This window comes from Pezoporus flaviventris, unplaced genomic scaffold, assembly GCF_033815535.1.
Source record: "Pezoporus flaviventris isolate CSIRO_AGI_PZ_B2104156 unplaced genomic scaffold, CSIRO_AGI_Pfla_v1 ptg000353l, whole genome shotgun sequence".
Classification (NCBI taxonomy): Eukaryota; Metazoa; Chordata; class Aves; order Psittaciformes; family Psittacidae; genus Pezoporus; species Pezoporus flaviventris.
The window spans coordinates 21369-41041 of NW_026892900.1; the positions used below are offsets into that span (position 1 = coordinate 21369).

Here is a 19673-nt window from a genome sequence, read left to right on the forward strand (position 1 = left end):
ACCAAAGGCACCCAGAGGCGACCCCCTCCCTGGGCACAGGCAATAATATCCCAGCAGCAAGCACCCCCCCACCATGGGAAAGCGCTTCTGCTTTCCCCCCCTCCCCACCCCCCGGCTCACCCTTGGGACACAGAGACACAACCCCCCCCCCCCCGAGGTGCTGGGAAAGGCCATGGGGCAATGCGAAGGGGCCCTCAGCCGGTGCCCCATGGTCCCGGCTGCCCTCGGGATACGTGAGGGCCGGGGGGGCTCCCATGCTCCCCCTTTGCCCCATGGGCACCGGCCCCATACCAGCCCCTGGACATGGGGCCATAAAGTCACTTCAGTGCCGAGGGTGCCGCCAGCCCCGGCCTGGGCACGCGCTGCGGCTCCTGCCGAAGGGCAGCGCAGGGCTGGAGGTCCGGAGCAGGAGATGTGGGGTCTGTGTCACATGATGGCACAGCAGGAATTCTGCTTCCGGGCCTGGGAAGAGAAGGAAAAGCGGCAGTGAGGCTGCAGAGCCCCGTCCCGCCCGCACCGGCCCCCCAGGCAAGGAGCACTGCATCACCAGAGCCAGGATCAGCACCGGGAACCGCCGGAGCTGGGACCAGCACCAGCCACAGGGCAAGGGATGTCTCAAGGAGTCCCACACCCACAGGGGATGTGATCCCTGCCCAGCATATACTCAGAACCATGGAAGCACAGAAGGGTTTGGGCTCAGGGGACCTTAAAGTTCATCCAGCTCCAACCCCTGCCACAGGCAGGGACCCCTTCCACTGGAGCAGCTTGCTCCAAGCCCCTGTGTCCAACCTGGCCTTGAACGCTGCCAGGGATGGGGCAGCCACAGCTTCCCTGGGCACCCTGTGCCAGCGCCTCAGCACCCTCACATAAATCACTTCTTCCTTATCTCCAACCTGAACTCCTCCTGTTTCAGTCTGAACCCATCACCCCTTGTCCTATTGCTACAGTCCCTGATGAAGAGCCCCTCCCTTCAGCATCCTCAGCCTGGCTCCATACAGGAGCTGCTCCAGCCCCTGAGCATCCTCATGGCCTCCTCTAGACTTGCTCCACCAGCTCCATGTCCTTATGTTGGGGACCCCAGCACTGCACACAGGGCTGCAGGGGGGGCTCACAAGAGTAGAGGGGCAGGATCCCCTCCTTGAGCTGCTGCTCACGCTCTGGGGGTGCAGCCCAGCACACGGGGGGTTCTGGGCTCAAGCGTACACCAAAGCCGGGTCATGGGGAGCTTCTCACCCAACGCCCCCAAGTCCTTCCCCTCAGGCTGCTCTCAAATCACTTCTCCACCCAATCTGTGTCTGTGCCTGGGACTGCCCCTACCCAGGGGCAGCACCTTGCCTTGGCCTTGTTGAGCTCCATGAGGTTGGCACTGGGCACCTCTCAGCATGTCCAGATCCCTCTGGATCCCATCCGTTCCCTCCAGTGTGTGCCCCGCACCACACAGCTCGGTGTCAGCACAAACTCGCTGAGGGTACTCGATCCCAGTGTCCATGTCACTGACAAAGACGTTGAACAGGATTGGTCCCAACACCAACCCCTGAGGGACCCCACTCATCACCAGTCTCCAGCTGGACACTGAGCCATTGACCACAACTCTCTGTGTGCGGCCACCCGGACAGTTCTTTTACACATCCTCTTCCGCAGGGATTTATCCCACCCCTCCCCAGCCCATCGCTGGTGCCTCAGGGACAGGGCGACCCTCGCCTGGGCCACCACCTGCACTCACAGTTTTGTAGAAGGCTTTGGACTGTGCCCCCAACACCTCTGATTTGGAGACCAAGTCATCCAGCTTCTCCCCTCGCTCCAGTAGTGACTCCATGGTGTTGTGCTGCCAAGGAAACTGGTGCTAATCCACGGCACCGGCCCCCAGGGCCTGACCCGCACTGAGCAGACTCAGGTACTGCTGCATCCCGGGATGAGCCTCCCTCTTCCCACAGCCCCGGCGAGGGAGGGAGCAACCCCAGCCCCAATAACAATGGGAAGGGAGGAGGGTGAGTGCCCTGGTGCTTGCACTGGGACACTGGGACAGCAGAAAACAAAGGGGAAGGAGAGAAGGGGACAGGAAGCACCCACAGGAATCTCTCTGGAGAAGCGAGAAGGCAGGATGGGACTGTGGCCTGGGGGTTCTCCTCACCAGGATGATCTTGGTCTCATCCAGCTCTGCCTGCACTTTGGTCATAGGGTCAGCATCACGGGGGTTCTGGGAGAGAAACAACAGGGACATCAGCACCCCCGGCACCCCATGGCTCCCCCCTCCCTGTGCCACGTGGGCTGTACCTGGTACTTGCTGAGGTGCCCATCCAGGGCCGCGTAGCTGATGGTCGCTGGGGATCCTGAGGGCCAGTCTGCTCTGCTGACCTGCCTGGAGAACTCATCCAGCACCTGCGGCACACGGACACGGGGGTCACTGCCATGGCCACCAGGAGGGGTTTTCTCCTCAAACCCAGGAGATCCCGGATGTCAGAAGCTCTTCCCTGTGAGGGTGCTGAGGCACTGGCACAGGTGCCCAGAGATGTGGTGAATGCCCCATCCCTGGCAGTGTTCAGGGCCAGGTTGGACAAAGCCTTGGGTGACATGGTCTAGTGCGAGGCATCCTTGCCCATGGCAGAGGGTTGGGACTGGATGACCTTAAGGTGCCTTCCAACCCAAACTGCTCTATGATCCTATGATTTTTCTCCTCCTTGTTCCTCTTTGAAGGAGACAGAACCCAAGTTCCTCAGCAAACAGAGCAGTGCCCACACCAGGGAAGGGTGGCTGTCCCCACTGCACCCTGTCACACATTAATCACTGGGCTTTGGCCCCACATAAACCCCACAGCAGACAGGGAGGACAGGGTGCTCATGAAGAGCTGAGTCCTGGTAGGCAAAGCCACGTTGTGCTACAGCTCAAGAGGCTTTGAGCTCAACTCGGCTCTGACAGCCCCCAACTGATGAGTTGGTTGCTTGAGGAGGGAGGTCCCCAGCACAGCCCCATCAGCCCCACACTCACCTTGTCCAGCAAGGTGAAGCAAACCCGCGGGGGTACTCGTTGTCTGCAATCACCACCCCGGCCAGGCCATCGTTCCGGACGTACACGTGGCAGAGGTACTCTGGGCACAGAACTCGCGTCAGAGGCAACCCCAGCACCCACCCGGCCCCGGCAGCTCATCCACCCCCAAACTGCTCTGAGAGGTTCCACCAGTGACTACAGCTCACGAGAAGAGCAGAAAGGGCTCAAAGGAGGCTCCAGATCAGTCCCCAGTGGTGCCCGGGGAGGTCAGGGCAGCCTGGCTGCACAGGGCAGGACATGGCACTGCCTGCCCAGGGGAGCAGGTCCTGCCAGGGCTGAACAAACAGCGGAGGAGAAGCACTTGGCCTGGTTTTAACAACACCGACGTGTCACCAGCCTGCAGTGTCATTAAGTTGATTCCAGGCCACACCCTGCATGTCCCAGAGGCCAGAGGTCAGGGGATGGAGCCAGGACTTGTGGGGCAGAGCCCAAGGGTGAGGGGCAGGAGGAGGCTGTGTGGGGCCAGGGGACAGGCTGAAGGGTGGCTCCAAGGGGGCTGCTGGCTGTGGGGCAGGTCCCTGCTGCTCTCTCAAGGGAGGGCTGAGCTCAACAACCTCACCCCTTCGGTGCCACTCACCCGGGTGCCCTCTGAGGTCTCATCTCCCATCATAAGCAGAGGAGGAAGCAGCACTTGTGGCCGCGGGGCCCCACGTTCCCCTCACCTTGCTCCTTGACAGAGGCTCTGCTGCCCAGCTCCGAGCGCTCCACGATCAGCTGGCTCGTGAAGGTCATGAATTCCTGCACACTGGAAGCACAAAGCGGGACAAGTGCTGTCCCACACAGCCATATCCCCACCACAACATCTGGTAATGCAGCCTCCGGGGCGAAGAGGGCAGACCCTGTGTCCATACAGAGCTGCAGCCACCAGCAAAGACCTCAGCTGCAGCCTGAGGCCCCGGTGCTGGGGCTAAACCTGGGTTTTGGTGATTTAGCAGGAACTAAACCACCACGGAGCCACAGACGTGCCCAAAGACAGCAGAGAGGCTGTGCCCCGCTCCCGGTGAGGAGCACTCCAGTCCCTTCTCCTGCACGAGTCCATACTCGCATCTGAGCCACAAACACACCACACACTCGGAGCCAAAGTCGGGTTTGCTCCCACACCCCCGGCTCTGGAGCTTCAAGTGATGCCAAGGAAACATCAACAGCCAGAGAGCCCAATGGCTCCCGCACTGTCAGCCCCACACAGGGGTCTGCCTCTCCCAGGTTACATCCTCCTTGGGGGGGAATGCATCAATCCCAGGCAGGATGCTATGGAATGAGACACTGGCTGCACTGGGACCCTGAACCACCACGTTTCCGGTGCTGCAGAGAGAAAACCAGCCCAAAGATTGCTTAAATCTGTTTCTGCCAAAGTTGGAGGAGCAACACGGTCCCCTGGCCTGGGAGAGCTGCTGCAGCCACAGCCCCTGCTGCCACAGCTCCAGCATTTCACAGTATTCCTGGAGGAATCAGCCACTGGAAACTTCATTCCCTTGCAGATCATTCAGAAGGATTGCCCCAAACACAGCCTTGGGGAGACTGGATGGAGCAGCCTGAGGAGAAGGCCTTGGGAGTGCTGGGTAACAAGAAGCTCCCCATGACCCGGCTTCAGTGAGCGCTTGAGCCCAGAACCCCCCCGTGAGCTGGGCTGCACCCCCAGAGTGTGAGCAGCAGCTCAGGGAGGGGATCCTGCCCCTCTGATGCATGAAAGGGAGACCTGAGAGCAGCTCCAGTGCCTAAAGGGGGCTGCAGGAAAGCTGGAGAGGGGCTTGGGACAAGGGCCTGTAGGGACAGGGGAATGGCTTTGACCTGCCACAGGGGAGACTGAGATGAGCTCTTAGGCAGAAGCTCTTCCCTGTGAGGGTGCTGAGGCGCTGGCACAGGGTGCCCAGAGAAGCTGTGGCTGCCCCATCCCTGGCAGTGCTCAAGGCCAGGTTGGACACAGGGGCTTGGAGCAAGCTGCTCCAGTGGAAGGGGTCCCTGCCCGTGGCCAGAAGCAAAATCCCAAAAGGAATCTTCTCAGCATCTGTAACACTGGGAGCCACAAGCAGTGAGTAGTGAGGATTGTTCAGTGATTATTTCACCCGCTGCACTCCAGCCTCAAGCGCCGGCACAGCCCCTTTATCCCTCTCACACATTTGGCTAAGCCAAGCATGGCTTTCAGCTGCTCTTACTTTGGTATTTTCCCTTTATCCCTGCAATTGCAGAACCAATCGCGCTGGAGGCTCCATGAGGACTTGGCAGGAACATGGCATGGAAAATGTGAATCCTGTGGCCATTTCCTAAAGCCTTTAGCGTCTGGAGCAGGGTGCTTAGAACCCACCTGCTCCACAGCAGAAACCTGCTTCATTTTACACATTTAGAGGCTTTTAGAAGCTGCTGGGAGAGCTCCATGAGCAACCTGGAGCAGGAGAGCCGGAACCTGGCGCTGCCGCAATGACCCCAGCGGGGTTTGAGGGCTGGGGAATGCTTCGGCTGAGCCCAAGCAGGTAAATGAAAGGGCAGCGGAGGCGTGGGGCGCGCCCCGACTGCCTGACACAGAGCAGCCTCCTCCCAGCACCAGGGGGTTCCCACCGCTGGACAGAGGCTCTGCGGCTCAAACCCGGCCTCCTGCTGCCGGCCACGGGCTGCTCCTGCGGCAAACGGAGCTGGAGGAGGGCTCGGGGGGGGCTCCAGCACCCTCAGACCGCGTACGCGGGGCCACAGCTCCCCTCCCGCAGCGCACCGGGGAACCCTCTCCCTTCTCCCGGTGTCCCCCGGCGCTCCCGCACCCACCTGGACCGCTGGAAGAAGCTGAACGTGGACACGTCGTAGGCGGCCTTCAGCAACCGCACCTTGGGCTCGCCCCGGTACAGGACACTGAGGCTGTAGAGCCTCATAGCGGCGGCTCCTGCGCGAAGGGAGGGACGAGACCAGCGGTGAGACCCCCCGGTCCCAACCCCCCCCCTCCCCCCCCCCCCCCCCCCCCCCTCCCCCCCCCCCCCCCCCCCCCCCGGTCCGATCCAACCCAACCCATCCGGTCCCGGTCCCCCCAGCTCCCCCTCATCCGGTACCGGCGGCTCTGAGGCGGTGGCCGGGAGCGGACCGAGCTCAACCCGGACGTGGAACCGCGGCTGCGGGAAGTGACGTCACGCGCAGGCCCCTGCCACGGGGCTTCCTCCTCCCTGCGCGGGCGCCGGCTCCGCCCCGCCCTTCCCTCGGAATATTAACCAATGACGGCCCGTCTCACGACCTCAGGCCACGCCCAATCACGTTGGACACGCCTCCGAGCTGAGTGACCAATCAGCGCCATACGTGTGCTGGGGGGGCGGGGCTTCTTTCGCAGGGCTGCCAGAGGGGGGCGCTGTACCGGGCGGGCGCTGCGATACCGGCGCCCCTTTGCCACCTGTGGGGCAGGCCGGGCCCCCCCGGCCCTGCAGTGACACCCCCAAACCCTCCGCCGTCCCCACAGCGCAGCCCAGTGTCTGCGGCTCCCCCCATCCTCCCCTCCCCGGAGGACCCCCCTTGGTCCTTCCCAGCTCCATGGGACGGGAGACTCTGCCACGGGTCAGCACTGGGATGATTTGGGGTTCACCCGTGGCCAGGAGCATCCTATTGCTCATCGGGACCCCCACGAGCCTCACTGCCCCTTGGGCCCCCCCTGTACTTGTCCGACGGCACCGATCCAGGGACAACGGGGGGGGGGTCACCGTGTCCCCTTCCCCGAAAACCAGTGGCTGCCCGCATTCCGCCGTGGCACCCGCTGTGAATCCCGGCACCACCGGCGCTTTCCCATCCCGGAGGCGCAGAGCACTCCCCTCGCCCCTCGCCGGGCGGCCGTAACCTTTGCCATGCAGCCGCCGGCTCCTCCTGCCCGGCGCGGTCTCCATGGGAGCGCGCTGGGTTGCTAAGCCGTCCGGTGGAGTGCTTGCCACCGCGGGCAGCGCATCGAGCCGTTGATATGACAACTGGAGCGGGGACACGGGTGGCCCGGGGGCGTGGTGCTCCGCATGACGGGGCCGAGCCTCGCCGCCGCACCGGGACTTTCCCGCCGGCCGGACAACCCCACCGGGGTGCGCTCCTGACCCAAACCCACCCGAACGACCTCCCCGGTGGAAGGAAGCGAGTGCGGAGAGCGTGAGCGGTGCGGAGGATGCGGGGCGAGAGCGCTGAGCCCGCCGGGGCGCCGGGCCCCTCTCCCTGCCCCTGCGCTTGAGGGGCCGGAGGTCGGGGGGGAGCGGGACCCCCCTCCGTGGGTGCTGCAGAGGCTTCGGATGAGATAAAGCGGCGAAAGTGGAGCATCCTCCGGCGGTGCGAGGCACGGAGCAGCGCAGCGCCGGCAGCACGCCCGGCGGGACGGGGAACGGGGCTTGCTTCCCGGGCCAGGCGCTGCTGCTCGGCCCCCACGGCTGCCCCCATGCTGGATCACAGAGCCAGGATGGAGAGCGGCAGGAGGGAGAAGGTGAGGCCGCTGCCAGGGCAGTGCTGGGGGGAATGATGGGGAGATGGGGTGGGAGCACAAGGTGGAAGCGGATTTTCCCTGCACTTCCAGCCACCCCCATGGACATCTCCCACTTGCATTGGGGATGGAAGCAGAGGGAGGGGAAGACACCAGCCGCAGGCAGCCTGGAATCAGCCCCAGTGTGCTGTAAGCTGGGGCTCTGCCTTTTGGAACGCTGGATCTTGGCATGGCACAGGTCATGCCCAGTCCCCATGGCACCGAGAACTCGGGATGGAGCCTGGAGCGTCCCTGGTACCCCACCACTGGCTGGGATTCACACGTTGCTGCCAGTCAAGCAGCCACCGGATGAGATGGGGCCCATCACTGTTGTCACCCAGGCAGATGGCACCCAGCTCTTCCCCAGCTAAACACCAGCTGGGAGAAGCTGCTCCTATCTCTTTTCCTGGATGGATTGAGCTCATGGGGCTGTGGGTAAGGACCGAGATGCTTCCCTGCTCTGGACAGGGACATCCAAGGGGACACAAAGGGGACCTGGCATGTACTGAGGGCTGGCAGCGTTGGACATCGCCAGGTATCGCAGCCTTTGGCCACGTGGATTTCAGCTTTATCCCCTTTGCGGGATGTGCCATAGCAAACAGTTCCCTTGAGAAGCTGAGAGCTCATTTTGGTTGCACGGGAAGAGCCAAATGCCACCAAGGAAGAGCCAAACCCATTGTGTTGGAGGCATGAGAAGGGATGAGCCGGCAGGAATAAAACTCGGAGCCTCGGGAGCAAACCTGGTGTTCGATGCCACAGGAGAGCTTCACAGTGGACACCTTCAGGGGAGGTGGTCAAAACCAGCTCCATGCTTTTCCTGGCAGGATTTTTCCAACCATCCTGGGCTGAACACGCTCCGAGTCACAGTGAACCTCACCACAGAGCTGCCCCTTCTGAGGGGGGCCGGTGGCATCCTCCATGGTGCAGCTGCATCTTCTGGCTTCTTATTTCGGGGTTCAGTGTTATTGGAGCCCCTCCACTGGCCTGGACGAGGCAGGATGGCTGGAGAGGTGCTTATGTGCTGGAATCCCACCAGGATAGACTGGGAGCTTTCAGGGTGAGGAGATACTTGGGACAAGCCACAGTCTGGGGGTGCTGGAGGCCGAGGGGATGGCGTTTGGGGCCAGGCCATGAGGCAGGTTCACTTAGTGGGGGTCAGGCCGTGGATGCTGTGCCAACACCGGGATGCTCCGAACCACATCCCAAAGGCTTGTACAGAGCCTCCCAACCTGAAACACAGTGGGAAACGGCCACAGGCTCCAGGAAAACATCCGTCTGCTGGTGACAATGCAAGCGGGAGTGCTCTGAGCTTGCCCGGAACACGGTGACTAATGAGCCCCTCTAATGCCGCCGAGCAGCGAGCGCTGCTCCCCACGGCTCCATCTGACAGCCCCGGGCTGCTGCCCCAAGCATGGGCTGTGCCTAATGGAGGCTGCTGCTGCAGGAAGGGTAAATACGGGTCCTGCCGTGCACTCCCCTTGAGAGGGCCCTGAGAGCATTCCCAGTATCCTGCCTGTGGTCCTGCTCCCTGTTCACAGCAGGTTTGATAGGCTGGAAAAGATACCTGCAGCTCCCCGGGAATACAGGGGAAGGGATGCTCCCGGCTCCCGGCAGACCGAGCATCCCACTGGCATCCCCATCATGGCACAGAGGAGTCCCACGTCCTCAGTGCAAGCTGCTGAGCTCCTAAATGGCATCTCTGGAAGCGCTCCTTGCTGGGAAAGACCCTGGGATTTGGTGGGATGGGATGTCCAAGGTCACTTGTTCTGATGTTGTCTTCAATGCAACCATCCTTCAGCCAAAGGATCCAGAGCCAGTGGTGGTTTGTGCCAGTCCTGCGGGTTCTCCAGCACGTCCATCAGGGTAGCAGGGGTGGGATGAGGTGTTTCAGGGTGTCTGATGGGGAAAACCAGGGCCAGGGGGAGGAAATGTGGGTTAGTTATTTCACTTCAGGCCACCAGTGTCCCATACCCCCTGGCCCCAGCTGATGCCGCCCATTCCACGCAGGTGGAGCAGATCCTGTCAGAGTTCCGGCTGAAGGAGGAGGACCTGAAGAAGGTGATGTACCGGATGCAGAAGGAGATGGACCGAGGGCTGAAGCTGGAGACGCACGAGGAAGCCTCTGTCAAAATGCTGCCCACCTACGTCCGCTCCACACCCGAGGGCTCAGGTATGGTGCTGCAGGTGCTCCTGGTTGGTCCTTTGCTGTGTCCCATCCTCCCAGAGCTCACCAGGCTCAGTGTGAATCCCCCCTGAGCCGGTCACCCCTTGTCCTCCCCCGGCTCTGCAGAGGTTGGAGATTTCCTGTCACTAGACCTTGGAGGCACCAATTTCCGTGTGATGCTGGTGAAGGTGGGCGAGGGGGAGGAAGGGCAGTGGAAGGTGAAGACAAAGCACCAGATGTATTCCATCCCAGAGGATGCCATGACGGGAACGGCCGAGATGGTGAGCAGGTTACACAGGGCACCCCATCCCCTCCACGCTGTCCCTGTCACTGTGCTGGGCTCGCTGTGCCACCGGTACGTCCCTCATCCCTCCACAACAGGAGGTGGCCACACTCGGGGGAGCTGTGGTGGGGATGGTGGCAGTGAGCACCTCTTCTCTTCCAGCTCTTCGACTACATCTCCGAGTGCATCTCCGACTTCCTGGACAAGCACCAGATGAAGCACAAAAAGCTGCCACTGGGCTTCACCTTCTCCTTCCCTGTGCGGCACGAGGACATCGACAAGGTGAGGGGGTGGCTGAGCAGGACGAGGGTTTGGGGGTCGCCAAGCTGCACCCACAGCTCCATTTCAGTCTTACCCTTGCTCCAGGGCATCCTCCTGAACTGGACCAAGGGCTTCAAAGCCTCCGGCGCAGAAGGGAACAACGTGGTCGGGCTCCTGAGAGATGCCATCAAACGCCGCGGGGTGAGATGATCGCAGGGTTTGTGCCAGCAGGGAGACCCCAGCATTCCCAGCTGGAGCCCGGTGTGTTTCACCCCAGACCCTGTTGTGGGACAGCCCCTGAGGGTGCTTCTCCCCTCTGCAGGACTTCGAGATGGACGTGGTGGCGATGGTGAATGACACGGTGGCCACGATGATCTCCTGCTACTACGAAGATCACCGGTGCGAGGTTGGGATGATTGTGGGTAAGATGCCCCTTCCCACAGGGACCGCGGCAGGGAGGGGGCGACCGTTCCCATGGCCCCTGCTGTGGGCAGGAGCTTGTCCTTTGGAAGGACACAGTGAGGACGGGGGGGTGGGGTGGCAGCAGGGGACACTGCATGGCATTGCCTGGCCCCAGTGATGGGGTACAAAGGGGATGGTCACCTCAATGGGTCCATCCCCAAGGTCTCACCCCATGGGTAGGGACCCAGTGAAGGGGGATGGTCTGAGCCCTCAGCACCTCCCAGCTCCACAGCAAGCACGCGGCCATCTGGGATCTGGCACCTTCCCCTCGGCCTGGGTAAACACAGCGCTGCAGCGCTGGGCTGTTTATCAGCTCCTCGGAGGCACGGCTGCCCTCACTGCACCGCGGCACCGGCACCCACTGGGGACAAGGCCCAGAGAGGAGTGGGAGGGTTGAGCTTCCCCGAGCACAGGGGGATGGGGACGGCGCCAGCTGCCCCATGGAGCTGCTTATATGGGAGGAATGCGGGTGTTGGAGGGTGCTGGTGGGTGCTGGTGTCCCCACCATCCCTGATTCCCACTGGCAGGAACGGGCTGTAACGCCTGTTACATGGAGGAGATGCAGAACGTGGAGCTGGTGGAGGGCGACGAGGGCCGGATGTGTGTCAACACGGAGTGGGGAGCCTTCGGCGCCTCGGGGGAGCTGGACGAGTTCCTGCTGGAGTACGACCGCGTGGTGGATGAGACCTCACTTAACCCCGGTCAGCAACTGTAAGGAATAGGACAGATCCCATTCCTCTGGGTGTCCCCCATCCCCGGCGCCCGCCCTGCTCCTTCCCCAGGCCCTGGGCTCAGCTGATGCCGGAGCAACTCATCACAGGCACTCCTGAAGCGGGGTCCTTCATGCTGGCAAAGGGGGGGTGCGCCAAGGGACATTGTCCCCCACATCCCACCCTGACAGCCTGTGACCCCCTTCCCAGCTATGAGAAGATCATCGGGGGGAAGTACATGGGGGAGATCGTGCGGTTGGTGCTGCTGAAGCTGGTGGATGAGAACCTGCTCTTCAACGGGGAAGCCTCTGAGAAGCTCAAGACCCGCGGGACCTTCGAGACTCGCTTCATGTCCCAGATCGAGAGGTATGGCAAGGGGCAGCCCCCCCAAACCAGCCCCACACGGGGTCCCAGCAGCTCCCCCTCCCTTGGGTGACCCCTCCGTCCCCGCCGCAGCGACTCGGATGACCGCAAGCAGATCTACAACATCCTGACCTCCTTCGAGCTGCTGCCCTCGAGGACGGACTGCGACATTGTGCGCATGGTGTGCGAGAGCGTGTCCACGCGCGCGGCACAGATGTGCTCGGCCGGGCTGGCCGGGGTCATCAACCGCATGCGGGAGAGCCGCAGCCAGGACACCCTCAAGATCACCGTCGGTGTCGACGGCTCCGTCTACAAGCTCCATCCCAGGTGAGGATTCCAGGGAGCCTCCCTCCCGCCGCCGTCCCCTTCCTTGTCCTGCCTTTGATCCCGCGGTTTTCCCTGCTCCGGCAGCTTCAAGGACCGGTTCCACGCCACGGTGCGACAGCTGACGCCCGGCTGCGACATCACCTTCATCCAGTCGGAGGAGGGCAGCGGGCGCGGGGCCGCGCTCATCTCCGCCGTCGCCTGCAAGATGGCCTGCATGATGGGGCAGTGAGAGAGGACTCGGGCAGCAGCAGGATGAGGATGAGGATGAGGAGGATGATGATGATGATGATGATGGCGGGGGTGGGAGGCCGCTGGTCCCGCTCACAGCTCTGCGTGGAGCACACACGGACGCGGGATTTGCCACTGGTGGAGGCAGCTCCCCAATAAACGGGGTTTGCATGGACTTCTCCTCCGGGGCTGCTTCAGCTCCTCGTCTCCCCTGCCATGGGGCTGCCCCACACGTGTGGGGATGCTGAAGGTCCTCCTGTGCCTTCCCAGCCCCCTGCGTCCTCCCCCAGCTCTGGGGAGACCCCCCCAGGTGGCTTGGCTGGGAGACAAGGAGCTGGTTGAGGGCACTGGGGGGCATTTGGGATGGAGAACAGGGGCCCCCAAGGTGCAGAGACCAACTGGGGTGCACCAGAGCTGTGCGAGAGGCACTGAGTTTTGGGGATTCCCCCCACATTGAAGACGGGGGGGGGGGCACCCGAACACCCCCTTGCAGCACTGACCCCACCAAGGGCTAAATCCCACCCCCAGCCTACAAAACCCAGCAGGTCCCAGCCCACCCCACACAGAGGGGCACACAGGTGACCCCCAGCGATGGGGCACCCCTTGGGGTCCCTCTGAGCACCCCCATCCATCCCTCTGCAGTGTCCCCGGGGAGGGATCAGCTCTGCACCCCCAGAGCCCTCCTGGTGTCCCCAGGGCGCTGCCATGTCCCCAGTGCAGGGAGGGGCACCCCCTCCTGGGGGCACGGGACCCCCAAGTGCCTCCCATGCACCCCCATGGCGATGGGGCCCTCTGGGTCCCGGTACAACCCCCCCCCCCCGCGGCCGTCGCGTTCCCATGGTAACGCCGCCAGCGGTTGCCACGGCGACCCCGCTGCCTTGACGCAACTTCCGCTCCGCGGCTACGCCACTTCCGCCGGTGGCGCCGCCGTTCGCGCCTTTTCTCTTTCCCCACCCCCCACAACCCCCTCATGGCGGGTCCGTGATACCGGGACCGCGACCTCTGACCCCTGACCTCTGACCCGTACGTGACCTGGGCTCCGGGGAACGTGAGAACAGGGGTACCGGGGGGGGGGGTGGTGGTGGTGTTCTATGGGGTCCTGGTGCTTGAGAGGGCTCGGGGGGGGTCCCGGTGCCGGGGGGATGGTTGGGGGTTCCAGGGCAGAGTTTGGGGGGTCCGGGGTTGTTTGGGGGGGTCCGGGGTTGCTTGGGGGTGTCCGGGGTTGTTTGGGGGGGTCCGGGGTTGTTTGGGGGGATCCGGGGTTGTTTTGGGGGGTCCGGGGCAGTGTTTGGGGGGGTCCGGGGTTTAAGGGGGTCCGGGTTTTTTTGCGGGGTCCTGGGTTATTTTGGGGGGTCCGGGGCAATGTTGGGGGGTCCGGAGTTGTTTTGGGCGGTCCGGAGCAGTGTTTGGGGGGGTCCGGGGTTGTTTCGGGAGTCCGGGACACTGTTTGGGGGTCCTGGGTTGTTTTAGGGGGTCCGGGGTTGGTTTTTGGGGTCCGGAGCAGTGTTTGGGTGGGTCCTGGGTTGTTTTGGGGGGTCGGGAGCAGTGTTTTGGGGGGTCCGGGATTGTTTTGGGGGGTCCGGGGCAGTGTTTTGGGGGGTACGGGGTTGGTTTGGGGGGTCCTGGGGTTCTTTTAGGGGATCCTGGGGTTTTGGGGACTCCAGAGCAGTGTCTGGGGGCTTCCAGGGTTATTTTGGGGGGTCCGGGGCAGTGTTTTGGGGGGGTTCAGGGTTGTTTTGGGTGGTCCGGGGCACTGTTTGGAGGGGTCCAGGGCAGTGTTTTGGGGGGGTCCGGGGTTGTTTTGGGGGTCCGGGGTTGTTTTGCGGTGTCCGGAGCAGTGTTCTGGGGGGTCTGGGGTTGTTTTTGGGGTCTGGGGCAGTGTTTTTGGGGGTCCTGGGTTGTTTCAGGGGGTCCAAAGCAGTGTTTTGGAGGGTCCGGGGTTGTTTCAGGGGGTCCAAAACAGTGTTTGGGGGGGTCCGGGGCTGTTTTAGGGGTCCAGGGCAGTATTTTTGCGGGGCGCGCGACGTGTTTTGGGGTCCGGGAAGGTGCCTGTATCCTGAGTGTTCCCGTTCTCTTTCCCAGTCCCTGCCCCCCCCAGCACCCACCATGTTCTCGGAGCGGGCGGCCCCCACGGCGCAGGGGCTGCTGAGCCCCCCCTCGGCCGAGCCCCCCAAGTTCGCGCGGGTGCCGCTGTCGGGGTACACGGATCAGTCACAGCCCTTCCGCCTGGGCGAGCGCAGCTTCGGGCACCAGTACGCTCACATCTACGCCGTGCGCCTGGCCCGCATGCGGCCCATCCTGCAGGAGCGCGCGCGGAGCAAGTGGGGTGAGTGGGGAAACCCCGTCTGTGGGGCAGGAGGACAGAGCCCCACAGCCAGGGCACTGGGAGCTTCATAGAATCAGACTGGGTTGGGCTGGAAGGGACCTTAAAGCTCACCCAGCTCCAACCCCTGCCACGGGCAGGGACCCCTTCCACTGGAGCAGCTTGCTCCAAGCCCCTGTGTCCAACCTGGCCTTGAACACTGCCAGCGATGGGGCAGCCACAGCTTCTCTGGGCACCCTGTGCCAGCGCCTCAGCACCCTCCCAGGGAAGAGCTTCTGCCTAAGAGCTCAGCTCAGTCTCCCCTCGGGCAGGTTCAAGCCATTCCCCTTGGCCTGTCCCTCCAGGCCCTTGTCCCAAGCCCCTCTCCAGCTTTCCTGCAGCCTCTTTAGGCACTGGAGCTGCTCTCAGGTCTCCCCTTCAGGAGCCTTCTCTTCTCCAAGGCTGCTCCAGCTCAGCTCTCTCAGCCTGGCTCCAGAGCAGAGCTGCTCCAGCCCTCGCAGCAGCTCTGTGGCCTCTTCTGGCCTCCCTCCAACAGCTCCATGTCCCTCTTGTGCTGCTGCCCCAGAGCTGGATCAGGGCTGCGGGGGGCGTCTCCCTAGAGCTCAGCAGAGGGGCAGGATCCCCTCCCTGAGCTGCTGCTCACACTCTGCGGTTGCAGCCCAGCACACGGGGAGGTTCTGGTCTGAAGCACTCACTGAAGCCAGGCCATGGGGAGCTTCTCATCCAACACCCCCAAGTCCTTCTCCTCAGCCTGCTCCATCCAGTCGCCCCCAGCCTGGGCTTGTGCTGGGGACAGGACCCTGCCCTTGGCCTTGTTGAAGTCCATGGCGTTCACATGGTCCCAATTCCCCAGGTCCCTCAGGCTCACACAGCCCCTCTGGTTTCCTCACCTTACACACACGTTTGAGGGTCGAATACCCCACACGTGTTCCTGGGAATGTTTTCCCTGCTAGGCAGTGTTCCAGCATTCCTGAAACCACGGCTCCTCTGGCATGGTAAAGCCCATGATTGAATTCCACCTTCCTGGCCCAGCCGAGTTCTCGGTTTTGCCCTTCTAAGGAGCTTTTTGGGCTGGCCGCTTGTTTTCCTTCCTCTCCCCAGCCCCTGGGCTGTGTGGAGCTGAGGCTGCGGCACTTCCACAGAGCTGGATTGGGCCGCGGTGACGGGAACCAGCGGTTTCCTAAAGCTCCACGTGTGGAGTCATGGGATGAGATTTCTGGGTCTGTGTCTGCAGAGTGCAGCCCCCTCCCCCTGAGCTGGGGGGCAGAGCCAAGAATAAGAAACCAACCCCGTATTGTTTTTCCTGACGCCGAGTGTTTGCATTCCTGGGATGGATGAACTCGTGTTTCCAGCTCTGCTGAGCCCCGGCTGCCTGTGAGCCCAGCAGGGCCCTTCCCATGGACGGGAGTCACATTCAGCAGGCGCGTGATGAGCAAAGGGAGAGGTTTTGGGGGGGTAAATGTCACCCCCCCGGCACACAGCAAGGCTGGAGGAGCCGGCCCAGAGCGGGATCTGGCAGTGTTGTTCTGGGAGAGGAGAGCGGCAGCGCCTGGCAGCCAGTCCTGCTCACTGCAGGGTGGAGGTGGAGGCATGGATGGGCTTCACGGGCTGGTTTAAACAGCAGGAGATAAAAGTCCTACAGACACATACAGGATGGGGCTCAGCTTGTGGTGGGGGAGATGTGGGTTCTGCCTGCAGAGGTGATGGAGTGCTGGGGCTGTGCTGCTGAGGCACAGATTGGTTCCTGGCCTGGTTTCCTCTGGGGATCCCATTTGTGCCTTTCCTGCCACTGCCTTCTCATTGGGATCTCCCCAAATGTTGCTGGCTGTGATGGGGATCCTGGGTGGAGGATCCAGCCCTGACAGGGGGGAGTGATCTCTCCTGCCTGTTCAACCCAAGTGGGATGTTTGTGTCATCTCCTGGTGGAGAGCAGCAGCACCAGCCCTGCATGCCCAGGGGCAAGAGCACCAGCTGTGTGCCCAGCACACCAGTCCCCATTCCATGCTCCCTCCTTTCCTGGGAATTGCTGGGCATGGCCCAGCTTCCCCTCCACCAGTGCTGCCTCTTGGTTGTGCTCTGCTGGCCCCATCTGGCCCACACGTGTGAGCTGAGCTCTGTGCCTTGAGGATGAGTGGGAGCCTTCCCCCCGTTCCCTCACTGCCTCACGTCGCGTGCCTGAGCCCCATTTCTCTCTGCAGGGGATGACATTGCACTGAGGAAGCTCTGTGAGCTGCAGGCAGGAGAGAAGTGCTGCGTGGTGGGGACGCTCTTCAAGGCCATGCAGCTGCAGCCCTCCATCCTGCAGGAGATCAGCGAGGAGGTAAGGAGGGAACATTCCTCCTTCTCCTCCGGGGAATGTGCCAACACACACCAGGACCTCAGCCGCCTTCCCATCGCTTCCCTCATGCTTGCTGTGGCCCAGCAACTGGGAGCTGCCAGGGCTTCAACCTGGGGAGCTGATGGATAATAATCTCTGTGCCCACCCCATCACTCTTAGTGCCACCCCTTGCTGCCAGCTTGGCATTGCTTTTCCTGCCCTTGGAGTATTTGGATCCAGTGGGATTAGCAGAGCAACCCCCTTTTCCCTATTCTGGAGGGTGAGGATGTGGGGGGTGTCCAGGGAAGCTTTTCCATCCTTGGGGCCGGCTCACGGGGAGCACGTTGGGAAGTTTGAAGCACGAGGGTTGGGATACGCAGGGTGGTGACTGCAGACACATTTCCAGACGTGAGCCATGCTCCATGTCCCAGTTCCTCTTTCCCAGGCTTTGCTGGGCACTGTGGGAATCGTTAGGTGAAAGCAGCCCCTCTGAGTGCCGGAGCAGCACCAGGGCTGGTTGCCATGAGCAGAGTTTGGCTGGGATGTGGAAGGGCTCTTTGCCATCGCTGAGGCTGTCACAGCCTCCCCTGTGTGTGTCTCCCCCAGTACAACCTGGTGCCACAGCCACCCCTGCCCAAGTACATCGACCCCTCCGACGAGCTGATCCTGGAGGATGAGCTGCAGCGGATCAAGCTGGAAGGAGCTGTTGACGTGCAGAAGCTGGTGACAGGTAGGGGACAACGGACCCTCACTGGCAGCCACCTCGGGGCCCGGGCTAGGGGTGACCATCCACTCTGTGCCATAGGGACCATCTTTGCTGTGTACGGCTACGAGCAGGACAACGGGAAGTTCCTGGTGGAGGATCACTGCTTCGCCAGCCTGCCACCAGCGCTGCCCCGTAACGGGCCCAGCTCCGACCGGTGAGTGCAGGGACAGGAGGGGCTGGCACTGTGTCCCCGCTGTCCCCTGGGCCCGATGGAGTAGGAGCCTTGTGCCAAGAGACCACGTATGGGGGCTCATGATCCTGCTCCAGCTCTCTGAAGCACCCCATTGCGGGCAGGGTTGGTGCAGGCAGGGATGGTGCAGGCAGGGCTGGGTGCAGGCAGGGCTGGGTGTACTCAGGCATCACAGGTGCTGCCCGTACTCATGCAGGTTCGTGCTGCTGGCATCGGGGCTGGGGCTGGGCAGTGGCAGTGGTGAGTCCCTGCTGAGCACCCAACTGCTGCTGGATGTGGTCACGGGGCAGTTGGGTGCTGAGGGCCAGCAGAGCTGCGCTGCACACATCTCCCGTGTCATCCTGGCTGGGAACATGCTGAGCCAGAACACCCAGAGCCGGGACACCCTCAACAAGGTACAACGGGGACAGGTGCTGGGCAGGGAGGGACCAGCGAGGGGACAGGGTCCTTTCCTCACTGTCTCTCCCCCGACCCAGGCCAGGTACTTGACCAAGAAGACGCAGGCAGCAAGTGTGGAATCCATGAAGATGCTGGATGAGATCCTGCTGCAGCTTTGTGTGAGCATGTGGAGCAGGATGGGGCTGGCCAGGGAATCAGGACCTGCTGGGGGAGGGTGCCTGGCTCCCAAAACAGGGAATGGTGCTCTGCCAGCAGCCCAGGGGCTCAGGGGGGCCCCTTCCCCAGCCACACATTCCCTTTGAGCAGTCCATGTGGTGCCGAATGGGAAAGCAGTGCCCGGCCCGGATCCCGGCATCTGGTCTGTGTGGTGAAGCCAAGAGAGGCTTCCTGTGGGATGCAGCAGGAGCCAAATGGGGGAGCAAGGCAGAGCCGGCAGCAGCTCCAGCTGCTCCCAGCCCCTTCAGAGTTTGGTTTATCCCTGTTGATCCCCACAGAGCTCAGTGCCTGTGGACGTGATGCCCGGTGAGTTTGACCCCACCAACTACATGCTGCCGCAGCAGCCGCTGCACCACTGCATGCTGCCCCTCGCCAGCGCCTACGCCACGCTGCGCCTGGTCACCAACCCCTACCAGGCCGATGTGGACGGCGTCAGGTAAAACCTCCTGTGCCAGCCTGCGAGCAGCTCTGGGATCGTGGGCCGAGTCGTGGCAGGTACAGCCGGGTGAACATCCCCTTTCTACCTCCAAAATGCAGGTTTTTGGGGACATCGGGTCAAAACGTCAGTGACATCTTCAAGTACAGCAGCATGGACGACTACCTGGAAATCCTGGAATGGACGCTGCTGGCAGGACACATCAGCCCCACAGCGCCGGACACGCTGGGTGAGGCAAGGGCTGCTGGCAGCTGAGCCGGGCAGGTGTTGCTGTGGGGGTGCAAGTTAACCCCCTGCTTTCCATCCCTCCCAGGCTGCTACCCCTTCTACAACTTGGACCCGTTCATCATCACCGAGTGCCCACACGTCTACTTCTGTGGCAACGCTCCCCGCTTCCAGTCCAAGCTGCTCACAGGTGAGTCCAGTGCCTGCAGCACCCTCAACCCTGTGCCAGGGTGTGAGTGGGGGCTCATCCGCCTGTGTCTGCAGGGGAGAAAGGGCAGCAGGTCCTGCTGGTGACAGTGCCCACCTTCAGCACCACGCAGACCGCCTGCCTCATCAACCTGCGGGATCTCAGCTGCCAGCCCATCTCCTTCTCTGGCTTTGGGGCTGAGGACGATGATGGGGACATGGACGTCAAGCACTGACAGAGCAGGCATGGACTCAATAAACCCCTCAGAGCATACCAGCGCCTACCACCTTTGTGTCATTCCTGGCTGTCCTCCTG

The 19673-nt window shown here is 62.6% G+C and overlaps 3 protein-coding genes across 5 annotated transcripts; 2 read left to right on the forward strand and 1 right to left on the reverse strand.

The window, feature by feature from the left end:
- Positions 1-280: 280 nt before the first annotated feature.
- On the reverse strand, positions 281-6229 carry YKT6 (YKT6 v-SNARE homolog). The gene is given in 9 exon segments (XM_061443398.1): positions 281-462; positions 1724-1825; positions 2132-2197; positions 2275-2379; positions 2986-3014; positions 3017-3085; positions 3708-3790; positions 5800-5914; positions 6078-6229. Coding segments are annotated over 8 exon segments (594 nt in total). The 5' UTR covers positions 5904-5914; positions 6078-6229; the 3' UTR covers positions 281-426.
- A 344-nt stretch (positions 6230-6573) lies between these two features.
- On the forward strand, positions 6574-12347 carry GCK (glucokinase). 3 transcript variants are annotated; one of them, XM_061443372.1, is made up of 10 exons: positions 6574-7465; positions 9509-9671; positions 9792-9946; positions 10111-10230; positions 10315-10410; positions 10532-10631; positions 11199-11372; positions 11573-11747; positions 11838-12071; positions 12156-12347. In XM_061443372.1, the coding sequence occupies exons 1-10, from the start codon at positions 7421-7423 to the stop codon at positions 12298-12300; spliced, it is 1407 nt and encodes a 468-aa protein (XP_061299356.1). In that variant the 5' UTR covers positions 6574-7420; the 3' UTR covers positions 12301-12347. The 3 variants fall into 3 exon arrangements, with proteins under 3 accessions (XP_061299356.1, XP_061299357.1, XP_061299359.1); XM_061443373.1 differs by having other exon boundaries at positions 6577-7465; positions 11199-11382; positions 11592-11747; XM_061443375.1 differs by lacking the exons at positions 6574-7465; positions 9509-9671; positions 9792-9946; ... (1 more) ...; positions 10315-10410; positions 10532-10631 and having other exon boundaries at positions 11239-11372; positions 11592-11747.
- A 2043-nt stretch (positions 12348-14390) lies between these two features.
- POLD2 (DNA polymerase delta 2, accessory subunit) lies at positions 14391-19644 on the forward strand. Its single transcript, XM_061443387.1, has 10 exons — positions 14391-14625; positions 16821-16942; positions 17546-17669; positions 17745-17859; positions 18092-18290; positions 18372-18452; positions 18789-18946; positions 19048-19175; positions 19260-19361; positions 19436-19644. The coding sequence occupies exons 1-10, from the start codon at positions 14406-14408 to the stop codon at positions 19591-19593; spliced, it is 1407 nt and encodes a 468-aa protein (XP_061299371.1). The 5' UTR covers positions 14391-14405; the 3' UTR covers positions 19594-19644.
- Positions 19645-19673: the final 29 nt, after the last annotated feature.